General features: G+C 34.9%; 3 protein-coding genes and 1 non-coding gene across 11 annotated transcripts in view; 2 read left to right on the forward strand and 2 right to left on the reverse strand.

The window, feature by feature from the left end:
* LOC139994790 (uncharacterized) overlaps nucleotides 1-6,978 on the reverse strand; it is a 28,351-nt gene extending 21,373 nt beyond the window's left edge. For 3 of the 6 annotated variants that reach the window (XR_011801741.1, XR_011801742.1, XM_072017733.1), the window contains exons 1-5: nucleotides 6,846-6,978; nucleotides 5,111-5,382; nucleotides 4,470-4,609; nucleotides 2,949-4,406; nucleotides 724-917 (exon numbers count right to left, since the gene is read on the reverse strand). Coding sequence is in view for 2 of the 6 variants with exons in the window: in XM_072017733.1 (XP_071873834.1) it covers nucleotides 724-917; nucleotides 2,949-3,303 (549 nt within the window). In the remaining 4 variants the exon portion in view is untranslated. The remainder of the gene's footprint in view (nucleotides 1-723; nucleotides 918-2,948; nucleotides 4,407-4,469; nucleotides 4,610-5,110; nucleotides 5,383-6,845) is intronic. The other 3 variants (XR_011801739.1, XR_011801740.1, XM_072017732.1) reach the window with 1 other exon arrangement.
* A 621-nt stretch (nucleotides 6,979-7,599) lies between these two features.
* On the reverse strand, nucleotides 7,600-12,743 carry LOC139994768 (uncharacterized). 2 transcript variants are annotated; one of them, XM_072017708.1, is made up of 9 exons: nucleotides 12,279-12,743; nucleotides 11,363-11,443; nucleotides 11,231-11,279; nucleotides 11,065-11,155; nucleotides 10,875-11,003; nucleotides 10,532-10,707; nucleotides 8,216-10,468; nucleotides 8,018-8,123; nucleotides 7,600-7,860 (listed from the first exon to the last, which is right to left on the reverse strand). In XM_072017708.1, the coding sequence occupies exons 1-8, from the start codon at nucleotides 12,429-12,431 to the stop codon at nucleotides 8,077-8,079; spliced, it is 2,979 nt and encodes a 992-aa protein (XP_071873809.1). In that variant the 5' UTR covers nucleotides 12,432-12,743; the 3' UTR covers nucleotides 7,600-7,860; nucleotides 8,018-8,076. The 2 variants fall into 2 exon arrangements, with proteins under 2 accessions (XP_071873809.1, XP_071873808.1); XM_072017707.1 differs by having other exon boundaries at nucleotides 10,532-10,710; nucleotides 12,279-12,742.
* Nucleotides 12,744-13,100: 357 nt separating this feature from the next.
* Ecr (ecdysone receptor) overlaps nucleotides 13,101-20,006 on the forward strand; it is a 198,716-nt gene continuing 191,810 nt past the window's right edge. Inside the window, exons 1-3 of one of the 2 annotated variants that reach the window (XM_072017722.1) lie at nucleotides 13,101-13,267; nucleotides 14,105-14,141; nucleotides 16,121-16,192. The gene's annotated coding sequence lies outside the window, so the exon portion shown is untranslated. Of the gene's footprint in view, nucleotides 13,268-13,988; nucleotides 14,142-16,120; nucleotides 16,193-20,006 lie in introns of those variants that run through there. The other variant, XM_072017721.1, reaches the window with a different exon arrangement.
* On the forward strand, nucleotides 14,698-14,770 carry Trnav-cac (transfer RNA valine (anticodon CAC)). Its single transcript has one exon. It is a non-coding gene; the product is annotated as a tRNA-Val (tRNA).

The raw sequence follows: 20,006 nt of genomic DNA on the forward strand, positions 1-20,006 counted from the left end.
GGAACGCTCTTTTGAGGAAAATCGTCAAATTCGTTAGAGTTTTTATACTTGTTTTCAAGTATAGTATCAATTTTATTATTGCGACAGTCGCTGGGTTGATTGTATTCTCCTTTTAAAAGTTATACGAGAAAATCTTTCTTGAGGATTTCTTTAGGATAATGATATAGTATATACAATTTCTATAATCCTATTGGCTATCGTAAGAGTCACTAAGTTAAGTGACTAGTAATATATTCTTTATAAAAATACAATAATTGTAAGATATACTTTTGGCGAAGGTAGTATAATTTTACCATTATTAACTAGTTGAGTTTCGTTGTGTTCAATTATAATTGTATTTCACAACGCAATTTGCAATCATAAGAAAAGAGAAGCACACAAATTCAAACAGTAATTAGAGCTATGACTATTGTACACATGAGAGTAAAAGAAAATGATAGTGAATTGTACAACATTGAGTCATTCAGAAGCTACACTGATCAACGTTATAAATTGTGAAATATAATAAAATAATGATGTTAGAAATATTAATTTCCTAAAGGCATCTGGAAATTTACTATTATTCGTGCTAATTTTATAATGAATGAATTTGTGGAAATAAATCACCTGTTTCTTGGATATTAAAAGATAGAATTTGTAAATATTTGAGTTTACAGAAAATGGAGCTGACCAGTTCATTGTAGGTTTCACTATCTCCTTTCTTTAAGTTAAAACACCACTTACTTGGACTCTAGCTTCCGTCAGGTCGATCTTCATGGCAATTTCTTCTCTAGTGTAGATATCCGGATAGTGGGTCTCCTGGAAGGCACGCTCCAATTCTTTAAGCTGAGCCGATGTGAACGTCGTTCGTATCCGACGTTGTTTTCTCTTCTCTGCTAAACCATCGTGTCCTGAGTAAGCCTTATATCCTAATCCACCTGAAGATAGGAAAAGAAAGATATTTGAACCAGTGAAAATGATTTGTATTTTATTAAAAGAGTGTTACGAAATTGTTCAGAGTAAGAATTCAATTTAATATTCTTTAATTCTAATCGCAAACGCTACAGTTATTACACAATCTGCAATTTAGCTATGTACCTTTTGTACATATATTTCTAAAATCTTTAACCAAATCCACGATTCATAATTCTAATTGCAAACAGAACAATTAACGAATCTTGAATTCCCTGAAGAGTTATTTCTTGGTATACTTTTCCAACTACCTTTTGTTCTATGTTTCTACAACTAAACCCATGCATCACAAAATCCACAAAATGTTGACCAAAACCTCCTGAACCTCTTTAAAAAGTTTTTAAAATCTCAGAACTCAATCCATGGTTGGTAAAATCTAGGAAAAGAACTGATCAATCCGCTATGAACCTTGCTAAGACGAACTTACATTAGCATAAAACTTTCACCTACTGCACCAACTCTCTAAATCAACTTATCCCAACTTTCTCTTAATCAGTAGTCAGAGACAGAACTTCCAGGGTTCCTCTAAATCAGCCACACATTGGCGAGACTGATAAAATATGAAGAAAATCAGTGTGGTCGAATTACTTGGTCCAAGGTGCAACGTTTGCACGAAGAGCTCTGTGTCTGTGAGCACGAGGTAGCTTATAGATTATAGAATATAGGTGAGGATGGCTGGGATAGCGAGCAACGTAACCATAGCAATGAGTGACTGAAGAGGGAGAGGGCGAGAAAGAGTGAGCCAGGGGTGAAGGAAACGTGGGATGAGACAGTGCAGAGCTGGTACCAGATGAACGAACCGGTAAATGAGGGAGAGACGAAGAAAGAGAAGCAAGAATACGAAAGAGAGGGAAAGAGGGGACGAGACACATCCATTGATTTTCAGTGCCATCTTGTCGTCGTTTCCAGAGGAAATACCACAGTGGTAGGTTCGAGCATGGAGACCATGCCATGGCAACTTTCCCTTGAGAAAAGAAGGACCACCCTCTTCTTTTTTTCTGCGGGGAAGACCGTCTTCTTTGCCCCGCCTGCGCCTTTCAGGGCTGCCTTCCTGCACCTCTAATTGATTGTTCCTTTGTAAATTCTATCGTTTTAACGACGTAGCGTGTTTGATTTGTTCGCTTGTCCTCGAGGAATGGGAGTTTGCTGGATCGAAGAGAGAATTTCATTAGATTCTTTCTGCAGTATTTATTTACAATTAATACGGATTTTGGTGCTTTGGAATTTTCCGGATCTAGTGTTTCATGGTTATGTCCTAAAATATATTTATTGAAAATTGTGTAAGTAATAGAGACAAACAAGAAGATACTATTTATAAAGATGGTGACGAGGGTTTTAAATCTCTGAATAAACAGCGATGTTAACTTTTTATCTTCCTACTAAAGAGATCGGATAGAAGCGAAGTACATACACTCACTGTGAAGTTTTATTATGATATCTTTCAGACGGTGAAAGAGATATTGTACCATCTATGGGAAAAGGAAATTGCTTATGAACAATGAATTTGGTTAATTTTTCTAGTGGATAACACAAGCTGAGTTACAGAATTAAAGAGAGAGAATTATAGAATATTGGTGGAGGAATATGGAAGACAGTGTCACAAAACAAATATAGACTTATGGGACAGAATTATTATAGAATTATAGAAAAGAGGGCCACTGTCAAACCAAATTCTCCTTTTTGAAAAAATTTACAAACAAATATACTTTATCGCTTAAACGATCTTAGAAATATTCTACGATACAACAACCTCTTCAAGTACTAACTAAATTATGTTCAAATAAAAACTACCAAGATCCTAAATAATCTCTAACATATTAAAACAAGAACTAAATTAAAATAATTATAAAATTATAAAATATAATACAAAATAGAATCATCGTAGTCATAAAATATAATGTAGGACAAAAGTAAAATAGAAAAGCACGTTTCTCGTCCAGAAAAAGCTCATCACAATCTATTCCCCTCTTCCCAAAAGAACAGATAAAAGCACTCACTCTGTAGATTAATGGCCGACGGGAAGATCGAGGCGGCGTGTCTGTGGACCTCTTGAGATCTGGCGGCCATTACCGAGCAGGGGGTTGCATGGGCCCCGTGGTGCGCGTGGGCATGAGAGTGGGTGGTGTGATGGGCCCCCAGCGGCGTGGTGCTTCCTGTACTCGTAGTTCCCGCGTTGCCTGGATAGCCAGCAGCCCTCGCAGCCGTGTAACGATAAGCAGCTTGGCTCATCTGTGAGCAAGAACTCAAGTCCCCGTATCCACATTGCATTTCACTGGCAGCCAGAGCACAGCTAGAAGCCTCGAAACCGGCGGCCGCAGCGGCAGCCGCCTGGTTCAAGTACGAATAATCCATGGTTCACTCGAAGCACCGAAATTCCAAGACAAAAGTGCAGAGTTCCTTCGTCACAGGCGTGTCTGACTTTGTCAGAGGCGAATAGACGAGGGCACTGAGCGCGGAACACCTGGACAGTTCATCGAATTCTCTTATCTCTTCCTCATCTTGACTCTTCGCTCGATCAGAATCCCATAAAACTGAATCCTTCTGGTTGTTGGTAGATCCTGGCTGATCTTACTAGCACCGGGTCGTTGACTGATTTGATCCTGATAGTTCCACGACTTTAAATAGGATCAGCTGGCTCTTCCATTCACTGCAGCATGCAGATTCGAAGGATCTGAGCGTAGACAGGATTAAAAAGAAGATGAGAGTGTCGCAAGAAAAGAAACTGAGGGCCCCAGCCGGGCCTTAGCCGCGGCGTTGCTTTTGGCCCTAGCAGCGGCGTGTTTCTTCCGTCGTGGAAATCTCGGTTAATCAGCAGGCCAGGGTGTACAAGTAACGGTGGCAGCGTCACGTAATTCTCTCTGATCGCGGACAAGAGCTAAGGGACGCGGGCGGCAGCCGGTTGCTCGATAGCAGCTTATGACGCGTAATCGGATCAGCGATATCAAATTATTGCGATTATAGCCGCGGATAGAAAGAAGTTTTTCGGCCCGCTTAAGAGAGCCCGAGACGACCGACTGGTGGGTCTCCTCAAAATCAAATGATAAGCTTAATTCAATAACCGACGGAGAGGGTGCACGCTGGGGGTGTGGCCGCCGGTCGGTTACGGAGAAACGGGTTTGGTCACTGTCTGACGTTCTCTGGGCGCTGATTCGTCGATCCACGGTGCCACCCCTCGGCTGGATGAGAGAGCAGTCGCCGCCCTCCGAATCTCTGTGTTCATCCCCGTCGGTGTGCCACCCCCGGTTCGTCGGGCGACCTCTCCCTAACAGCCATCAGCCCGAATGAACGCTATCATTCGATGATGCCAGCCCTCTCCCCTGGTCTCGATTTTACGATCGATTCCGGAGCAGGCCGTTTCCGCTGGACACCAGAGCCACGCTTCTCTTCAGCCATCCTACGTATGTTTACGCCTGGCTCCTTCTGCGGCTGCCTTGGTACAATGAGTGCCTCGCTTCCTGGATGATAGTGCTGATGTTAGGCATCGTTAGTCTTTACATGAATTGAGCATGATGGATTACCTTGGTGAGGGGTGAGTAGACTGAGCTTGAGTCGTTTTTTAATTACAGGTTTTTGGTGACTACAATAAAGATAGGGCTGCTTGAAACAGATTTTGTATGTTTAGCTTTGTAGATCTACTCTGAAATATTTTTGACTGTAACTGTAAATAAATTTTAAGAAAAAATCAATTTAAAAATATGTAGCTGTAAATGAAACTGAAATATAATAATTATTTGAGAAATCATAGAAATTGAAAAGTTTCCATTTCTCAAATGAGCTACAAATAAAATCCAAATGCAAATAGTTATTTCAAAAACATAAGAGAACCGTAGAACATAGATTTTGCACTTGAAAAATAAAATTCCTAAAAATGAGCTGTAAATAAAATTACTATTTTAAACAGTACAAAACACAAATAATCTTTCATTGTGCTTAGACCCACTAAATGATTATTAGACAATAACATAGTAATACTGTTGATAAACGAAATTCACGATAATATTCCTATGGAATTACCATGCTTTTACGTCTCTTAACCATTTACATAAGGCAGTAGAAACATCAAATATCGTATACATAAAGGCCAAGGGACTAGAGAGCATGAAATATGATTTATCTGCAGATAGAGAAATTACATGACTAAACATGACACGGGACCGACCTTAGATAGGTGGTAGGAACCTGTGCGACACTTGTTTCGCACTTGTTCTCACGAAAGGGCCACGATGAGAGCAGTCCTGGTGCGCGACCCTCTTCCCCGTGTCTCGTCTCAGGGGAATTCTCTTCCAGGGTACGCGAACGTAGTACGTCGTGCAACACCAAATCGTCCATAGTGTATATACTGAGAACACACAGGAACGAACTCATCCATTGGCGTACACCTTCCCACAACTTCTCCATGCTGCCCCAATAGAAACTCGAACCTGCACATACCTTATATAAGAGGTTATGTTAGTGTAAGATACAATAATATGAATTTTTTGTTGCACTGTTACATCTGTTTACGCTTATGCGTTATGAAGATACCGCCTTTATCTTCTCAGTCGATTATTATAAACTAGATTTCTGTGATAATATTTTTTCAAATAGAGGTAAATTTGATTGGTAGAAAATGTTACAAGAAATTTACAATGATGCAAATAACTTTTATACATAATTTAATTTTATCGCATAATAATGAACAAACTTGTGTAATTCAAGGCGAAAAATTATAGATAAAAAATCTATAACCTATTCGTGTAAATTAAATATAAATAAAAGGAAAGTAAATCGATGGATTCGTTGAAGAACTGTCACTAAGATAAATTTAGTGTCTACGTCTATGGGAACACGGCAACATGCGTGCGCGTGTAAACACTCGCACACTCGCATAAACGGCGTTACGTCTTTTATATCAATAGAGTGAGAGAACGTCAACCCCCCTTAGCGGTCTGATACATATGTCCTTGATTTGTCGGGAGAATAATATTCTCCTGGAAAGTTGATTAAATATTGGTTAGTGATCTCAGATGCCCTTTACCCCCCTCCGTTTCCGTTCCATCGACTCGAAAACCCATAGGAATACAATTTAATATTTTCACGTCCCAGGGATAGCCGACTATTTTTCTTCCGATTTACACGCGGCTCTGTCACTATCACCTTTCATTTTCACGAATGAAATCGTTTTATACTTGTTGGTCTTAAAAAATATTTCGCAAGAAAGGACATCACGTTTTCATACTTACAGTATTAAGCTCACGAAAATATTTGAACACTTCTAGGAACATTTTACGTATATTATATAAAATATTTTAAAATCTCATTAACACTGTAACGAGAAACGACTGTCGTGAGGTAATTAGATATTTACTACAAACATATATTTAGTAAAACATTAGGATAATTCTTCCATGACCTAGCGAATAATCATTATATTATTGTTCAAACGTAATTATTAGAAGATGTGTTGGTATTTCTGATATAATAAAGCATAAAATCTATTAACATGACAATTTTCGTTAGCTTACTGTAAAATGTTACCGCGAGCTGATTAAAATGGCTTGCAATTATTCGTTTGTCATCCACTTTTCTGCAACGTTATTATCAGCTAATCCTGTTTACAGCACATTACATTTACAATTATTTTCTATGTCGCGTTGTGTTAATACACGAATATGCAGGAAAGCTTCAAACTTGAATTTTAGGTTAAGCGATAAGTTTATTTACATTAATTGTTATTACTATTTACGTAAAATCTATTTAATAAAGAAGTATTTTATTTATAAATGTATCTTTCATCAAAAAATTGTTTTATGTATCTTGTAACTTTTGTAACACTTTTCGAAATGTATACTTCACGAACGAACTTATTATTCAACGCGATAGAAACTATTAAATAAAATATTAATAGACCTTACCAAATTTATTCAATGAATCAACATTTTTCCGTCTTCTATTCATGATAAACACCATAATCTTAAAAATTACATATTTTTGCTCCACACTATCCACAAAACGTCGTTACAACTAACACAGGAAATGCGTACTTATTGCCAGCTCATTTTTTAAATATATACCACTAGGTGACATTTCGAATACTAAAATTATAATTTAAGATGAAATAATTAAAATTCACGTAGTTGATTGTACTATCCTAAAACGTTATTAAATTTTAATAAGTAATTTATAGAATATAATTTATTGTTTACATTAGATATAAATTTAATTTAATTTAATTTAATTTAATTTAATTTGTATAATTCAAATATTTTAAATGCGGCAGACAGCGCCACTGTTTCCGGTAAAGCATTTTTATTGGCGCAGTCGCGTATTATAAAAGTATAAAAAGAAGGATGGCACGAAGATCAAAAGTGGTAATAAAAAGTAGTTTTATTAGTAATTTATTATGAAAGTAGTGTTGATTATTCTCAGAATGGTTGGAGTCACAGCATATCTATCTGTATAAGGTAAATTTCAACATTTCTTTTCGATCCAATCGTGTTAAAATAAAAATACAATTTCAATGAATAGATTCAATATTCTAAAAACTATCTTGATATTATTGGAGGATTAAATATATAAAACATAGTTATTTGCAATATTTTGTAATTTAATAGAAAAATTAATATTTGATACGAAATTTTCAATTTTTAGGAGAATCAAACTTAGGTGTATTTAAACATTCAATTTTAATATTTGAGAAATTATACAAAGCAAACATCAATATCAAATATTTGAGTAATTTGTAATTGTAACGAAAAATTTACATTAAATTCGATTTATACGCAACATACAAAAATTACAGAACTGTTTGTTTTCTATATTTTTAAACAAACGGTTTTATCAAAACAAAATACGCTTTAAATAAACTTCCAAAGATAGTTTCTGCTTATCTGTGTAAATCTCGCATTTGTATAAATATACATAATAAACCTGAAAACATTCAATTATACAATAATCAATAAAAGCGTATTATTAATAACAATTACTTGTATCACTATCTTTCATACAATATTTGTGAATACTAGAAAACACAACACATAATAACGAACAATTATACATAAAATTATAGATAAATAATCCTACATACCTCGTTAAGATATAATAGCAAAAATGTATCTAACATACATTTCAATTAATACAGCATTCTTATTTTTGATAGAATATTGTCTGATTCCTCACACAAGCATCATGTTCTGAAATGAAAGAATGAACAAAATTAATCAAAATTAAAATAAAGTACTGTCAAAAACTAGGAATTTCTTACTAAAAAATTAATTTCAATTACCGTGATTCGGTCGAGAATGAAGTCCCTCTCGATTCACTCCACCCCGCCTCGAACTCTTCATATTGTTTGCCTTTTGTAAATTAGTAACAATCGTGTCACGATCTGGTTTTCCTATTTCCACCACGTTCTGTTTTGGAAGGTGAACTTCACATACGTTTGAAGACTCTTTGACGTATTGTACTTCCGGTCGGCACATGACTACCTTTCTGGGATGTGAGCATTCTTCAAAAGTAACATTCGAATGAGGTAAATTTTGTTGTTTCACATATACGACTTTGTTCTGCTCGCATGTTGGCACGAAAATAATTTTCTGCGTTGATTCTTGAGGATACGACACCACGCGATAATTAACGCCTGAGTTAATTAGTTCTATATTATCGACGGAAGCAACGTGCTTATTTCTTTGCATATAAATAGGAATTTTTTGAGTTTTGGAATCGTTTTCAAATGCCAAATACTTAATCGGCTGTTTCTCCAGTATCACTGCATTTCTGATACACTGATTGTTAGCGACTTGTATTTGAGACTCTTGTTCCTCCATGGGCAAGATCTTTAAATTCTGCACGCCTTTCAGTATACCAACATCAGCTATATCTTCTTGGCAGAATCGTCCATTCTGCACTGTTCTAGATTTCTCAATTTCAGGTACATTATTATAAGAATACTCTTGCATGTTGTTCACATCATTGCATTGATCTACTACCACATAGCAAACATGTTGATCGTTATGGTATTTTTTACCGTTTTCACATTTAGAAGGTTGCATAACCTTTCTTACTAATCCATTTTCACAAACCATTGGTTTCTTATGTATCTGTACGTGCTGCACTTCCGGTGTGCTTGTTTCTTTAAATTCTTGGCTATTATAATTGGAATTATCAGAATTTTTCGAGCACCGATACGCCTTATAATAATTTCCTGGCACTTCCTGGTAGTGTTTATAGACAGTACAATTATTTTTCGATCTTTCATGCTGCAAAGGAACATTTTTCCGTATGATACAGACGTTCGACTTATCAGTCTTTCCATCTGCAATTATATTGTTTATGTATAAACAGTGTCCTATATTCCGCGAGTCTTTCTTCGTGAACATTACTGTTTTTTGTATTGGCGGATTTGTTCTGTTCGCTGAAATGTCATTCACATGAAGATTTTGCTGAGTTTGGTTGTGTTTAGACTCCATTGGCTTCGAGTAAGAATTCTTCGTGAAATGTATCTCATTGTTAAAAATACTTGGTGAATCTATTACGCAAGTTTGAACGTTCAGATCTTTCATTTTTGTACTATCGAATAAGGTGTTTGCAGTCTTCGACTTTTGCGGCCTCTTTGAATCTTCATTCGATTCCGTTACCACGGATTGCGAAGTGAAAAGAACGTTCTGCTTCGGTGCAACGTCGAACAACATTTTCCGAGACTCTTTATTAATATGCATCGGTTCCTGGAATAGATTTAGCCGATTGTTATTATTCGTCACAACATTGTTACACCTTCGTAATATAGCAGGAATATGCTTCAAATTCTTCATTTTAACTTGCTGCATCATCTTAAAATTTTGTCTTTCCACATGTTTTTTTAATCCATTGTTTAAAAAATGCACTGTTTGTCTACGTTGAGTTTTGTGTTTTATTAAACGTTTCTTATCAATAGAACTATTCTGAGATCCTGCTTCTGTTTGTGCAAATAAGAGAGGTTTATTCTTATCCTTTATCCTCTCACAATCAAATTCATTTATTTCAAAATATTTCATAATACCGTTCTCGCGTGCGGAATTTGTAGAATAATTTATTTCTAGGGAAGTACGATTGCTTACATCTGTCGATTCATCCTCGTTAGATATGTTATTCTTTTCGTGTGACATTTCCGGTTCAAAACTGTTCTTTATTCCCGCATCCAGGGTGTTTGACGAAGACGAATGAAATAATAAATTGGACGTGTTAATTTCGTTTTTTTTTAAATTCGTTTCTGGTATTAAAAATAGGTTTTGTCTTTCTTGTAAACTGTCGTCATCCTTGTTACTTTTATTATCAATATGCCAATCTGGATTATCGATAGTTACAGATACTAAGTTCGCGTCTTGAGGATACCCAGAAGGACAATATGCAGTGTCTGGAGGAAAAGAATCATCCATCGAAGTACTCGGTGTACCGCATTCGTTCAAAATATTACCACGTTTAATCATATCTCGTAAACATTTATTTTGAAATGATTTTGCATAAATATTTCTTAATTTTTGTTTCACCTTCGTTAGCGGATCTATAGAAGAAAGAATATGAGAAAAAGAAAATTGTAATAATTAAAAAATGTAAAATAAGATACCTGGTCCGAAACAGTCTGGAAAATTTTGTTCCTCAAAATTTTCTGAACAAACAACCCTGCATAATTCTTCGTATTTACTTAATGCAAAGTTTCGTAAATTATCAGAATCAATCGTTTTCTTTTTTTCTGTTGGTTTTTGAGGGAACTCTATGTGTCCTTCATTTTCTATTCTTCTTCTTCTATAAAAATTATGTAATTATAATAATAATTTAATTCATTTTTCTTTTACAAAAAAGAAAAAAAAATAAAAAGATCTGATTCTTAAGTACTCTCTAAACTTACATCTTTGGTTGTTGTATATATCTTGTGTGAAAATATTCAACGAAAATTACCTGAGACTTACCCATCCACTTTACCCAAAATAGGACTGCTTTGGACACCAGGAGGAGTTGGTTGGAGAATATCTTTGATAGTAGAATCGAGTAGTAATTCTTTTTGAACCTCTATGTTGCCACTTTTAACTACAACGTCTCTGTGAATTAAAAAATACATTCATTAGAGCGAAAATAACTTTTTATAGTGTTTTTACTTACTCTGATTTCGAGTCATAACCATCCATTAATTTAAGCACGTCTCCCTGTAGACGCGCGTTGTTTAAATCGTTCAAAGCTGCTTTCGTTTGAACTACAAATAATTATAATATTTAATCAATTATTTTTTTTGATAAAACGATATATATTTATGAATTATGAGACGTACATCTTCGTATTTCTTTTCCCGCGGCACCATTTCTGTATATTCCAGCCAACTAGAATAAAAAAAATCATATTTTTTATTATTGATGTAAATAGTGTTAATTTTTTTAAATAGCGTGTAATTCATGATATTTACAGGTCTCGGAAGAATTCTGTTGGACAGCCTTCTTGAATTTGGCGCCTTGTTCGATTTTCCATCGATCTTCGTTTCTTTATCCTGAAAGAGATTGTAATAAATATAAAAATGGATGAATGAAGGTAAATCAAGTTTTCAAATATACATATTTCTCTAGTATGTCGACACACTGCAAAAGTTTAACGAAATTACTCAGCCAAAAGTTGAATGTCATCCTGTTCTGCTGAGAAATTGCGCGTATATTATTACGATTTCAGAAAATATTTCCGAACATTAATGATAACAAAGTTTGTTATTTAAACTAAATATACAATAATTTATTTATTAAATAATTTATATAATAGTTCTGACATGCTTCAAGTATTACAAAATTAATAGTTATTAAAATTTGTATCGTTGCAAGATGAATAACCATGTTAAATTATACAAGATTATACATTCATATTTCTTCGTGATATGTATAATGAAGTTGAAAAATAGAAAGAATGGCGCCTTTTCTTATTTTCATACTGTTCGATTTATCGATATATCTCATGAGATGCATAGCCTTAACTTAAAAATTATTCTTTATTCGATTCTATGACAAAGTATTAATGTATATATTTATTTTCATATATGTATGTATATAAAGTAGTCTACGAAACATTCTTTTCAAATCCCCAAATATTATTCAATATCTGTTAATAAAATAAGAGGAAAATATTGAAATAACTCATAAAATTTTCAATGACATATGTCAATCACCTGACATAACCAAAATTGTCGTAGAATTAGAAATATACTTTTATCGGATATAATATTACATATATTTCTATATTTGATTTATAGATGAAAATAAATAAAATATTTAAGGAAAAATATACAATTTCTAGTATTAAAATGTGATAATAGTATGCACAGATGTGTATATTGATACCTTCTTCGATTTGAATACTCTCTGATGCAGATCTGTCAAGTCCCTTTTACGTCTCTTCTTTTTCTTACGAATTTTCTGTTCTTCTCGAACACTTTTTCTTCGTCCATCGACAGATATGTCACTGGCCGCGATGTCATGCCTTGCTTTCCCCATTTTACGATAGGAGACAAGACGAATTGCGCCTTTCGAATGAGATTGACGAGCGTTTCAATGTTTGTTTACATTTCGTTACCTCGCTTCTTATGATGGTCCAAGTATCACGTGGAATGACAATATCGACATACTTTGTCTCGTTCTCAGACGATAACACTATCCTGCGATTAACCGAGCGATGTCTAATATTATCGACTCAGAAATCAGTTTTAAATAATCTTTTTTTGCAGTACGTTAAACGTACTTTATAATCGGAAATAAGCTTAAAATGTATATCGAAATAGATTTAGATTTGCTAAAGATAAGAAATTGTTTAACTTACATAAATTTGCATCTGACTTAACTTCATGATATTTTTAAAATAAAAATATTGGAAAGTACAAATTCTTTAAAGAAAGAAAGAGATGGCAAATACTGTGAATTTTTATTTACACATCCATTACTGCTGAAAATAAAATTGAATAACAATTTTTAAAATTTAACGAATGTGTAATATAATGTAATAGCTTCCAAATTTCAGAGAAACGTAATGTAATGTATGAGTCAGATTAGTTTTGGTTCGAATAAAGATAGGTTTAATAAAAAGTGTCTCATAAACAAATGAACAACGACATGACGCAAAAGGTCTAAAGGAAACGTCGATAGGACATTTAGTCTTTTGTTGACATGCGTATCGTGAGGTGTTGATTAGCGTGTAATATTCACTATTATTAGTGGATAGTTGTTTTATAATATTATTTTCAATGGTTATTCTGTAAAAGAATATTTTATCGTCTGTTTTTAAATCACTGGAAATATTGTTAAATATTTTAAGTGTCCTATATACATAAATACAGGCAAGTAAACATATTCTTTTTAATGTGAAGGGTAAGGGGAAAAACAAGAATGTCCATTATGTCACAAGATTAGAATTAAAAAGTTTTATTGCGAAAATAATTAAGCTTCAACGAATAAAATTCATTTAGGCTATTTTAGCCTATTAGAAAAGGAACAACATTTAATAAATCCATTTGTATCGTTCATAAAATGAAGTTTATACCTTAGTCATCATAAAAAAGAACGATTAATAAAATATTCATAATTTTTATCGATATTTTGTTCTGGTATAAAATAAACATTCCCTATTTGCAACCAATACACCAAACCTTTAATACTACATATCTTATAGAGATATTTTGAACATTATAATCGTTGTCATTTGATAGGTTTTCAATCCTAGTTTTTACAAACAAAATATGTTATAAGATGGGAAATCACGAAGAATGGACGTTTCTCGTTCTTTTTCCTTACCCTTCACATGATACATTCAAATACTGCTGAAGTCAAGTGTCAGTACATAGATCAAGTTTTTTCGAAATTACAGATATTAATTATTATATTAAAAAGTTATTCTAACATAAATGTTAATAAGTAGAGAGAAATTGATTTTCTGGCGAGTGAAATATTTTAGAAAGAATTATTTTTATGTATATTAAAACACTCAATTGATCCATTTGTGTCGACTCCATATTAGTTCTGTCCGAATTCGATTTGGAAATGTACGCGTCGTGGAATCTTGTGATATTTTTGGTTTAATTAGTGGCTTTACGAGTGTTAATAATATTAATGATCGTTGTGTTACGAATATTTATGTGCTTCGAGTTAGTGATGATAATAATCAGACGTGTTGACAGCTTACTACAGCATTTCCTACCTTTGGAAAGTTGAAGGGTAAGTGTATTCATATTTAGAACATGTTACATACCTCTAATATTATAGTTGCGTAGAATTATACCTTTTTTCATTACTCTACATTGTAGAATATTCGTGACATATAGAAATTTCAATATATTCTTCATACTCGTTACAGTAAATACCTATACATTTATTATAATACAGTATATATATAATAAATATATAATAAATAAACAAATACATATATATATGTATCATACTATGTAATTAAAGATATAACTTATACTGCTATATAGATATAATATGAATATACTATATTAGAATATATATATATATATGTAGATATTTACTACAGTAATGAGTATCAGAAACATTGTGATATTTTTATATGTCATATAGACATAAAACATAGACATAGACATGTATATTATACATATAAAATATAAAATTTTGAATACAGTATTACGTGTTGTATCATATCTCCAATTTAGAGTAAATTGTAATGATAAATAAGATTATATATTTTATAAACCAAGAAATAGGGACTAAAGTTTACTATATCTTTTATTTTGAGAAAGTACCTCTCAACAGCGTTTCCGTAGTGTAGTGGTTATCACGTGTGCTTCACACGCACAAGGTCCCCGGTTCGATCCCGGGCGGAAACAGTTATTGTTTACTTTTTTGTACTTTTAAGAACTAGTCATTTTTATTTCCATGATTAGATCAAGGTAGAAAAATATTTTCCTAGATATTATATCGAAGATATAAATATCTTCGATACTTCGTTTAAGGTAGCATTAATTAAATGTTATCTAATAGTTAGAATTATGTTAGCCATGTTTCTACAGAATCGTTTTACCGACAGAGGATATTATCCTACGTTACCCTCCACTGTAATTGCTAATTTATATCGAGATGAGATCTAGTTCGTATATTTTGAACTTTTAGTGCACCGTAAGTTTTAAATGTTTTAATTAATTAGCTCCATTTTATATAATAACTGCACAAAAAATTTATCAATTTATAAATGGTGCGATTTATCAAATTTATGAAAAATATTTTCAATGGATCAATTTTAATGTTTTTCAGTTAATCAAACATGATTCACTTACTTCATTAGCTTCATTCATATTTGACTATTCATTTTTGTATTCTTTTTATAACGAACGCATGTTTCATTTTTTGTAAAAAACTATACTTTTATTTTATTTTCCGTGATAAGTCTGTAATATAATTTTCATTTTTATATGTTAAATTTCATTTATTACAAACTTTTCGAGGAAACAGCTATAAAATTTAATTTATTCTATAGATATGCAATATCTGTCGATAAGCGCATCTGTATGTACAGATAGTGCTTGTTTCGTTTCCCTACAGGTGGTGTACAGATGCAGTCTTTGACATGAACAGTCTTTAGAATTTCATGCATTCAAATTCTATTTCCCATAAATATTTACGTGTAAAGTCACATAGAAATATACAGACTAATTTATAATCTATTATCACATAGAAAGATACACATTTTAATACAATATTTATAGTAATAAATTTCAAACTTTACACACACAAAAGCATTCTACTTTACTCTTTCATTCGTAATATGAAATTATTCGTAGAATTTGTTAGAATTTGGTATTAAGCATTTCGAACGAAATGTTACCACGGTTTCTATTGGTCACTTCTATTTCATGTTCTGCATCTGTTTGTCATGATCCATCGTATATTTCAAGTCTCGCTTTATCGTCTGGCTGCGTAATTACGGTGGAGGTTTATGATGCCTCGTGTAAGCTAGTCTTGAATCGAAACTCGAATTACATCGCGAAATAACCAAGTTCGATGAGGCCGTAACACTTAACCTTACTTATTCAAAATTACTTTTCCGCGTGCTATATGTTCGATTTTTCAAATACAATATGTCTATTTTTACTTTTATTGCCTTGGCTACCTTATAGCCTATTAAAGTTGTACTTAAGAATCGAGCATACGATAAATCACTTATAATTTTTCTGTTACAGTATCCTGTTTCTCGACACAGTCAGCGATTTAGGAAGGAGGAGACAAAATCAGTGCTGCCCCGTCGTCTTCCGGTGAGTCATTTGTACTTTCATTACTATTTAACGCCAGAATTTTGTATCAAGTTAATCGAAATGATCGGACGATGTTTCGTAAAAATTAATAAATAATCGTAAATTGAAACGATTCCTTCGAGAAATCCTACTTTCTCAAAAATATTCTTGCAACATTTCAATTTCCGTTGTTACGATAGTCGTAGAATTCCATTATTTCGGACTTTTCGCAAATACAATGCAATCTTCCTCCTTCATTAAGCCATACTCTCAAGAACAAGTTCGTTCAATTATGTCGACAACAGAGCGAGTAGAAAGCATAAGAAAAAAAAAAAAAAAAAAAAGAGAACAACGAGTCTCACTTGGACCCATTCCTACGAACAATCACGAAAGTATCGAACAATGCTTCATAAAAATCAGCACAAAATGCTAAACTCTATATATTTCCCAGGACTATATCCCACGTGTATCACGGTTGAAGAGCGCATTATACGAAACATAGCGATTGTTATCGCGAGGTTGACTAATTGCAAGGACGATTTTTAACGCGAAAACTTGGACGTGATTGGGCATTGTAGCTCGTGACTACGAACTTATTAAAACCGACGTATATATCTAATTAAAGACAGAAAAAGAGAGACTCGTTGTCTATAGGTCGGTAAAGAGCCCTCTGGCTTGGTAAGTGGCGCTGAAGGATTTTCAGCCCCTGCTCAACACGGTTTCGTTTTAACGAACAAGAATGTCGCATAGTCGTAAGATTATAATACTACTTCGTGTTTCCGTTGTATCGACCAACTATGATATATGTTACAGCGAAATTGAAATGTGCGAATAAATTTCAAATATTGAAATATTTCGAAACTTCTATAGTCACGGAATTGAAAGGTTAATAAAGACAGGTTAAAAATTGTAATATCGCGATGGACTAATTAATTGGATACGAAATTCATGGATCTCTATGATCGACTGCGTATAATGCAGTAGTTGACTGCACTATCGACCGTGTGCGACCGTTGCATCGCGTCGCGGTGTCGTGACGTCACAGTCACTAATGCCCGAGTTACATAAACCCCCATTGCGTGTGTTCTGTGTATCTCTCTCTCTCTTCTCTCGTATTTGCTGCGTGCTTGTCTCGTTCCACCTCCGCCTACTATATCCTCTTCGCTCTTCTAGAACGAGTCTATGCACTTCGAAGGTGTCTTTGGCACTTATTTCTGTATTCTCAGCCTAATTCGTGAGAACAGCGTTCGTTGCTTTAGCCCTTAACACGTTGACTGTCACGCAGATTTTATAAGTAATAATAAATAATAATAAAGTAATATTTAATTTTTGAGAAATATCACTTCGTATTTTCGCGCCTTTTCTTTCACAGTGCATTATCATTCACGTTGCTGAAATTTTTGTTCGTGAAGCTTAGCTTATTTTGATGATCCTAAAGAGTTTACGGATAGGTAAGATAGGTCACCGATGACCGGCAGCAGTTGCGGTCAACCCGTTAAAGACTTTCACGAGTGAAATATCACTTCATAGAAATTTCATTTCGATATTCGATAGGTTAGTAACCGTGTCATCTTTTTTCGCGTATCGAAATGTTTTTAGGTTCGTCTGTCAATTAATGTAGTATCATGGTACTTTCGTAGAACTCCTTTATGGGGTGAGTCTAGGGCTGGTTCGGCTATTTATATCCACCGACTGGTATGGTCACTTCCCTTCTTTCTTGGTATTAGAGATTATTGCAAGTCCTCGAGAAACGACCTAAAGAATGCAAGTTCTTTTATCTCGTACGAGAGATAGATAGGTTGACAGATTTAGCGAGACAAACAGGAAGAATCGTCTGGATCGAATCGTGTGTAGTCAGCTACGGGCATATCCCAATTCCAGCCTACTAATTTCAAAACCATGAAATTCCTTCGAAATTGTTTCGTTGTAAATCAAAATTTTCGCCACGATCCGACAAAAGCGCGAATACGGATTACCGACGATCAACGATTACCGACGATCACCGATTACCGACGATCACCGATTACCTTTAACGAGATAGAGCCGCGAACATGCAATTTGGATGAAGGTATTCAGCCTCGAAGAACAGCCAAAAGTGGCACGTGTTTGTTTTTAGCTACTCAGTAACTCAAGGTTAAGGGACGAAGCCTTAACGCCTCACAAACGATCGCTGACAGAATATAGTCCTGTTAACGAAACTCGAGACGGTCGATATTTAAGAAAAATTTCGACCGATCGTAGCGCACCCTCATTTACAAGGAAACATTTCGCTGAAAACGATTAAAGAGTTAGTAAGCTGCGATCTCCGAGCAGCGCTCCGCAAACGTAGCGAACAGCGATGAAGGAGGAAACGTTATCCGCGATGAGAATGTATCAATCAGCACAATTTAACTCGGCGTTAGCTGCGGAAGGGTGAAGGGGCGGTGAAGGGGGGTCAGTAGAAGAGAGACAGAAGCGTAATAGAAGCAGGATGGAGGCGAGTAGGAAATAAAGGCGAGGGACGACGGTATAAAGGAGGAAGCGAGAGGATAGAGGAACGAATGCAACGACAAAGAGGCCAGCAGACCAACAGAGACTAGTAGAAAGGTTAGAAAGGGAGAGAGTAGGAGATAGAGAAAGATGGTGGACGATGTGGAATCCGTGGGATCGGGGAAGGCCTGAAGGAACAAGCGCTGTTAAATTATAAATAATTTAATACGCGTTGTAAGATTCGTTGATAAGTACCGTTGCAGTTCAAGTATCGAAACGTTTAAGGTATACAGTGGGCCAGGAAGTATTTCTTTTGGTAAGATTTTGTCAAATTTATTCGCACGGTCGCACTGTAATTAGTTTAATAGGAATTATAAGAGTATAATTTGAAACTAATTTCCAATGGAAATTGAAAGTGTATACAGGAATTACGAGATATTTATTGCATACATATACACAGTGAGAAATTAATATAGCGCATGAATAGTAGTCTCAAACGTACAGTTAGCGCTAGAGGTGGTCTGGCTGCATATCGTCGCTTATTAACACAGAGAATAATCGACTTTGTTGAAATACTTCAAAAATACCCAAAATATGTCTTGCAACTTGTATAAACATGGTTAGATCCATTGCCAACCTTGCCAATATAATCACGATAGTCTGTTCGCTAATGAGATTTGCAAATGTATACGTAAGAAATTTCCAAGAGTGTCGGAGGATTCTCGCCAGCCGCTGTACGCAATGAAACGAAGAAATTAACAGAATGCTGGCTACCGAGAGATATTCGTATTATAATATCGGTTTCAAGCGGGAGAAGGAGGATGACGGCGATCAGGGAGGAGCAGGAGATGCAAATGCGAAATTCGCTGGATTAAACGAGGGATGGGGAGTAGGAGGGTTTAGAAGGGAGAGCAGAAAATAGAATGAATATAGGAAATAAACAGGGACGGGTAAGCGAAGGAGCGAGGAAGAGCGAGTTAGAAGAGCGGAGACGGAGAGAAACCGGAGGCCTTGAACTGCTGCGGCGGTCGGCATTGCAACTTTCCGCTCTATAGATCTCTCTGTTGCTCTCAAGTGTCTCTCTTCAGACCATTTCCCTCTCCTCGAACACGTTGCTGGAGCACGAGCCATCTTTCTTCGATCGACGATTCCCCGTCTTCGTTCACCTTCTCTGCCTCTATTTACATCGTTCCCCTGAAAGTCCCCTGTGGCTCGATGGTAATAATTATATATTTCTTTCGTTCGCTGCGTGCACTCGCTCCACAGAGGCCGGAAGTCTTATTGATTCGCGTTTTGGCGCTCGATGAAACTTCGCTTTGGTTGGACTCTTCGAGTTTTGATACGTCAACGGACGTGCAAGATCGCG

This window comes from Bombus fervidus, chromosome 15 (genome assembly GCF_041682495.2).
Source record: "Bombus fervidus isolate BK054 chromosome 15, iyBomFerv1, whole genome shotgun sequence".
In the NCBI taxonomy this organism is placed as follows: Eukaryota; Metazoa; Arthropoda; class Insecta; order Hymenoptera; family Apidae; genus Bombus; species Bombus fervidus.

Excerpts from the sequence above, each read along its gene's own strand:
- LOC139994768 (XM_072017707.1), bottom strand. The coding sequence starts at position 12,431 with ATGGGGAAAGCAAGGCATGACATCGCGGCCAGTGACATATCTGTCGAT. Across the intron at positions 11,156-11,230 it reads GGGAAAAGAAATACGAAGAT|TTCAAACGAAAGCAGCTTTG; the intron begins GTACGTCTCATA and ends AATTATTTGTAG. Across the intron at positions 11,004-11,064 it reads GGTTATGACTCGAAATCAGA|AGACGTTGTAGTTAAAAGTG; the intron begins GTAAGTAAAAAC and ends TTTAATTCACAG.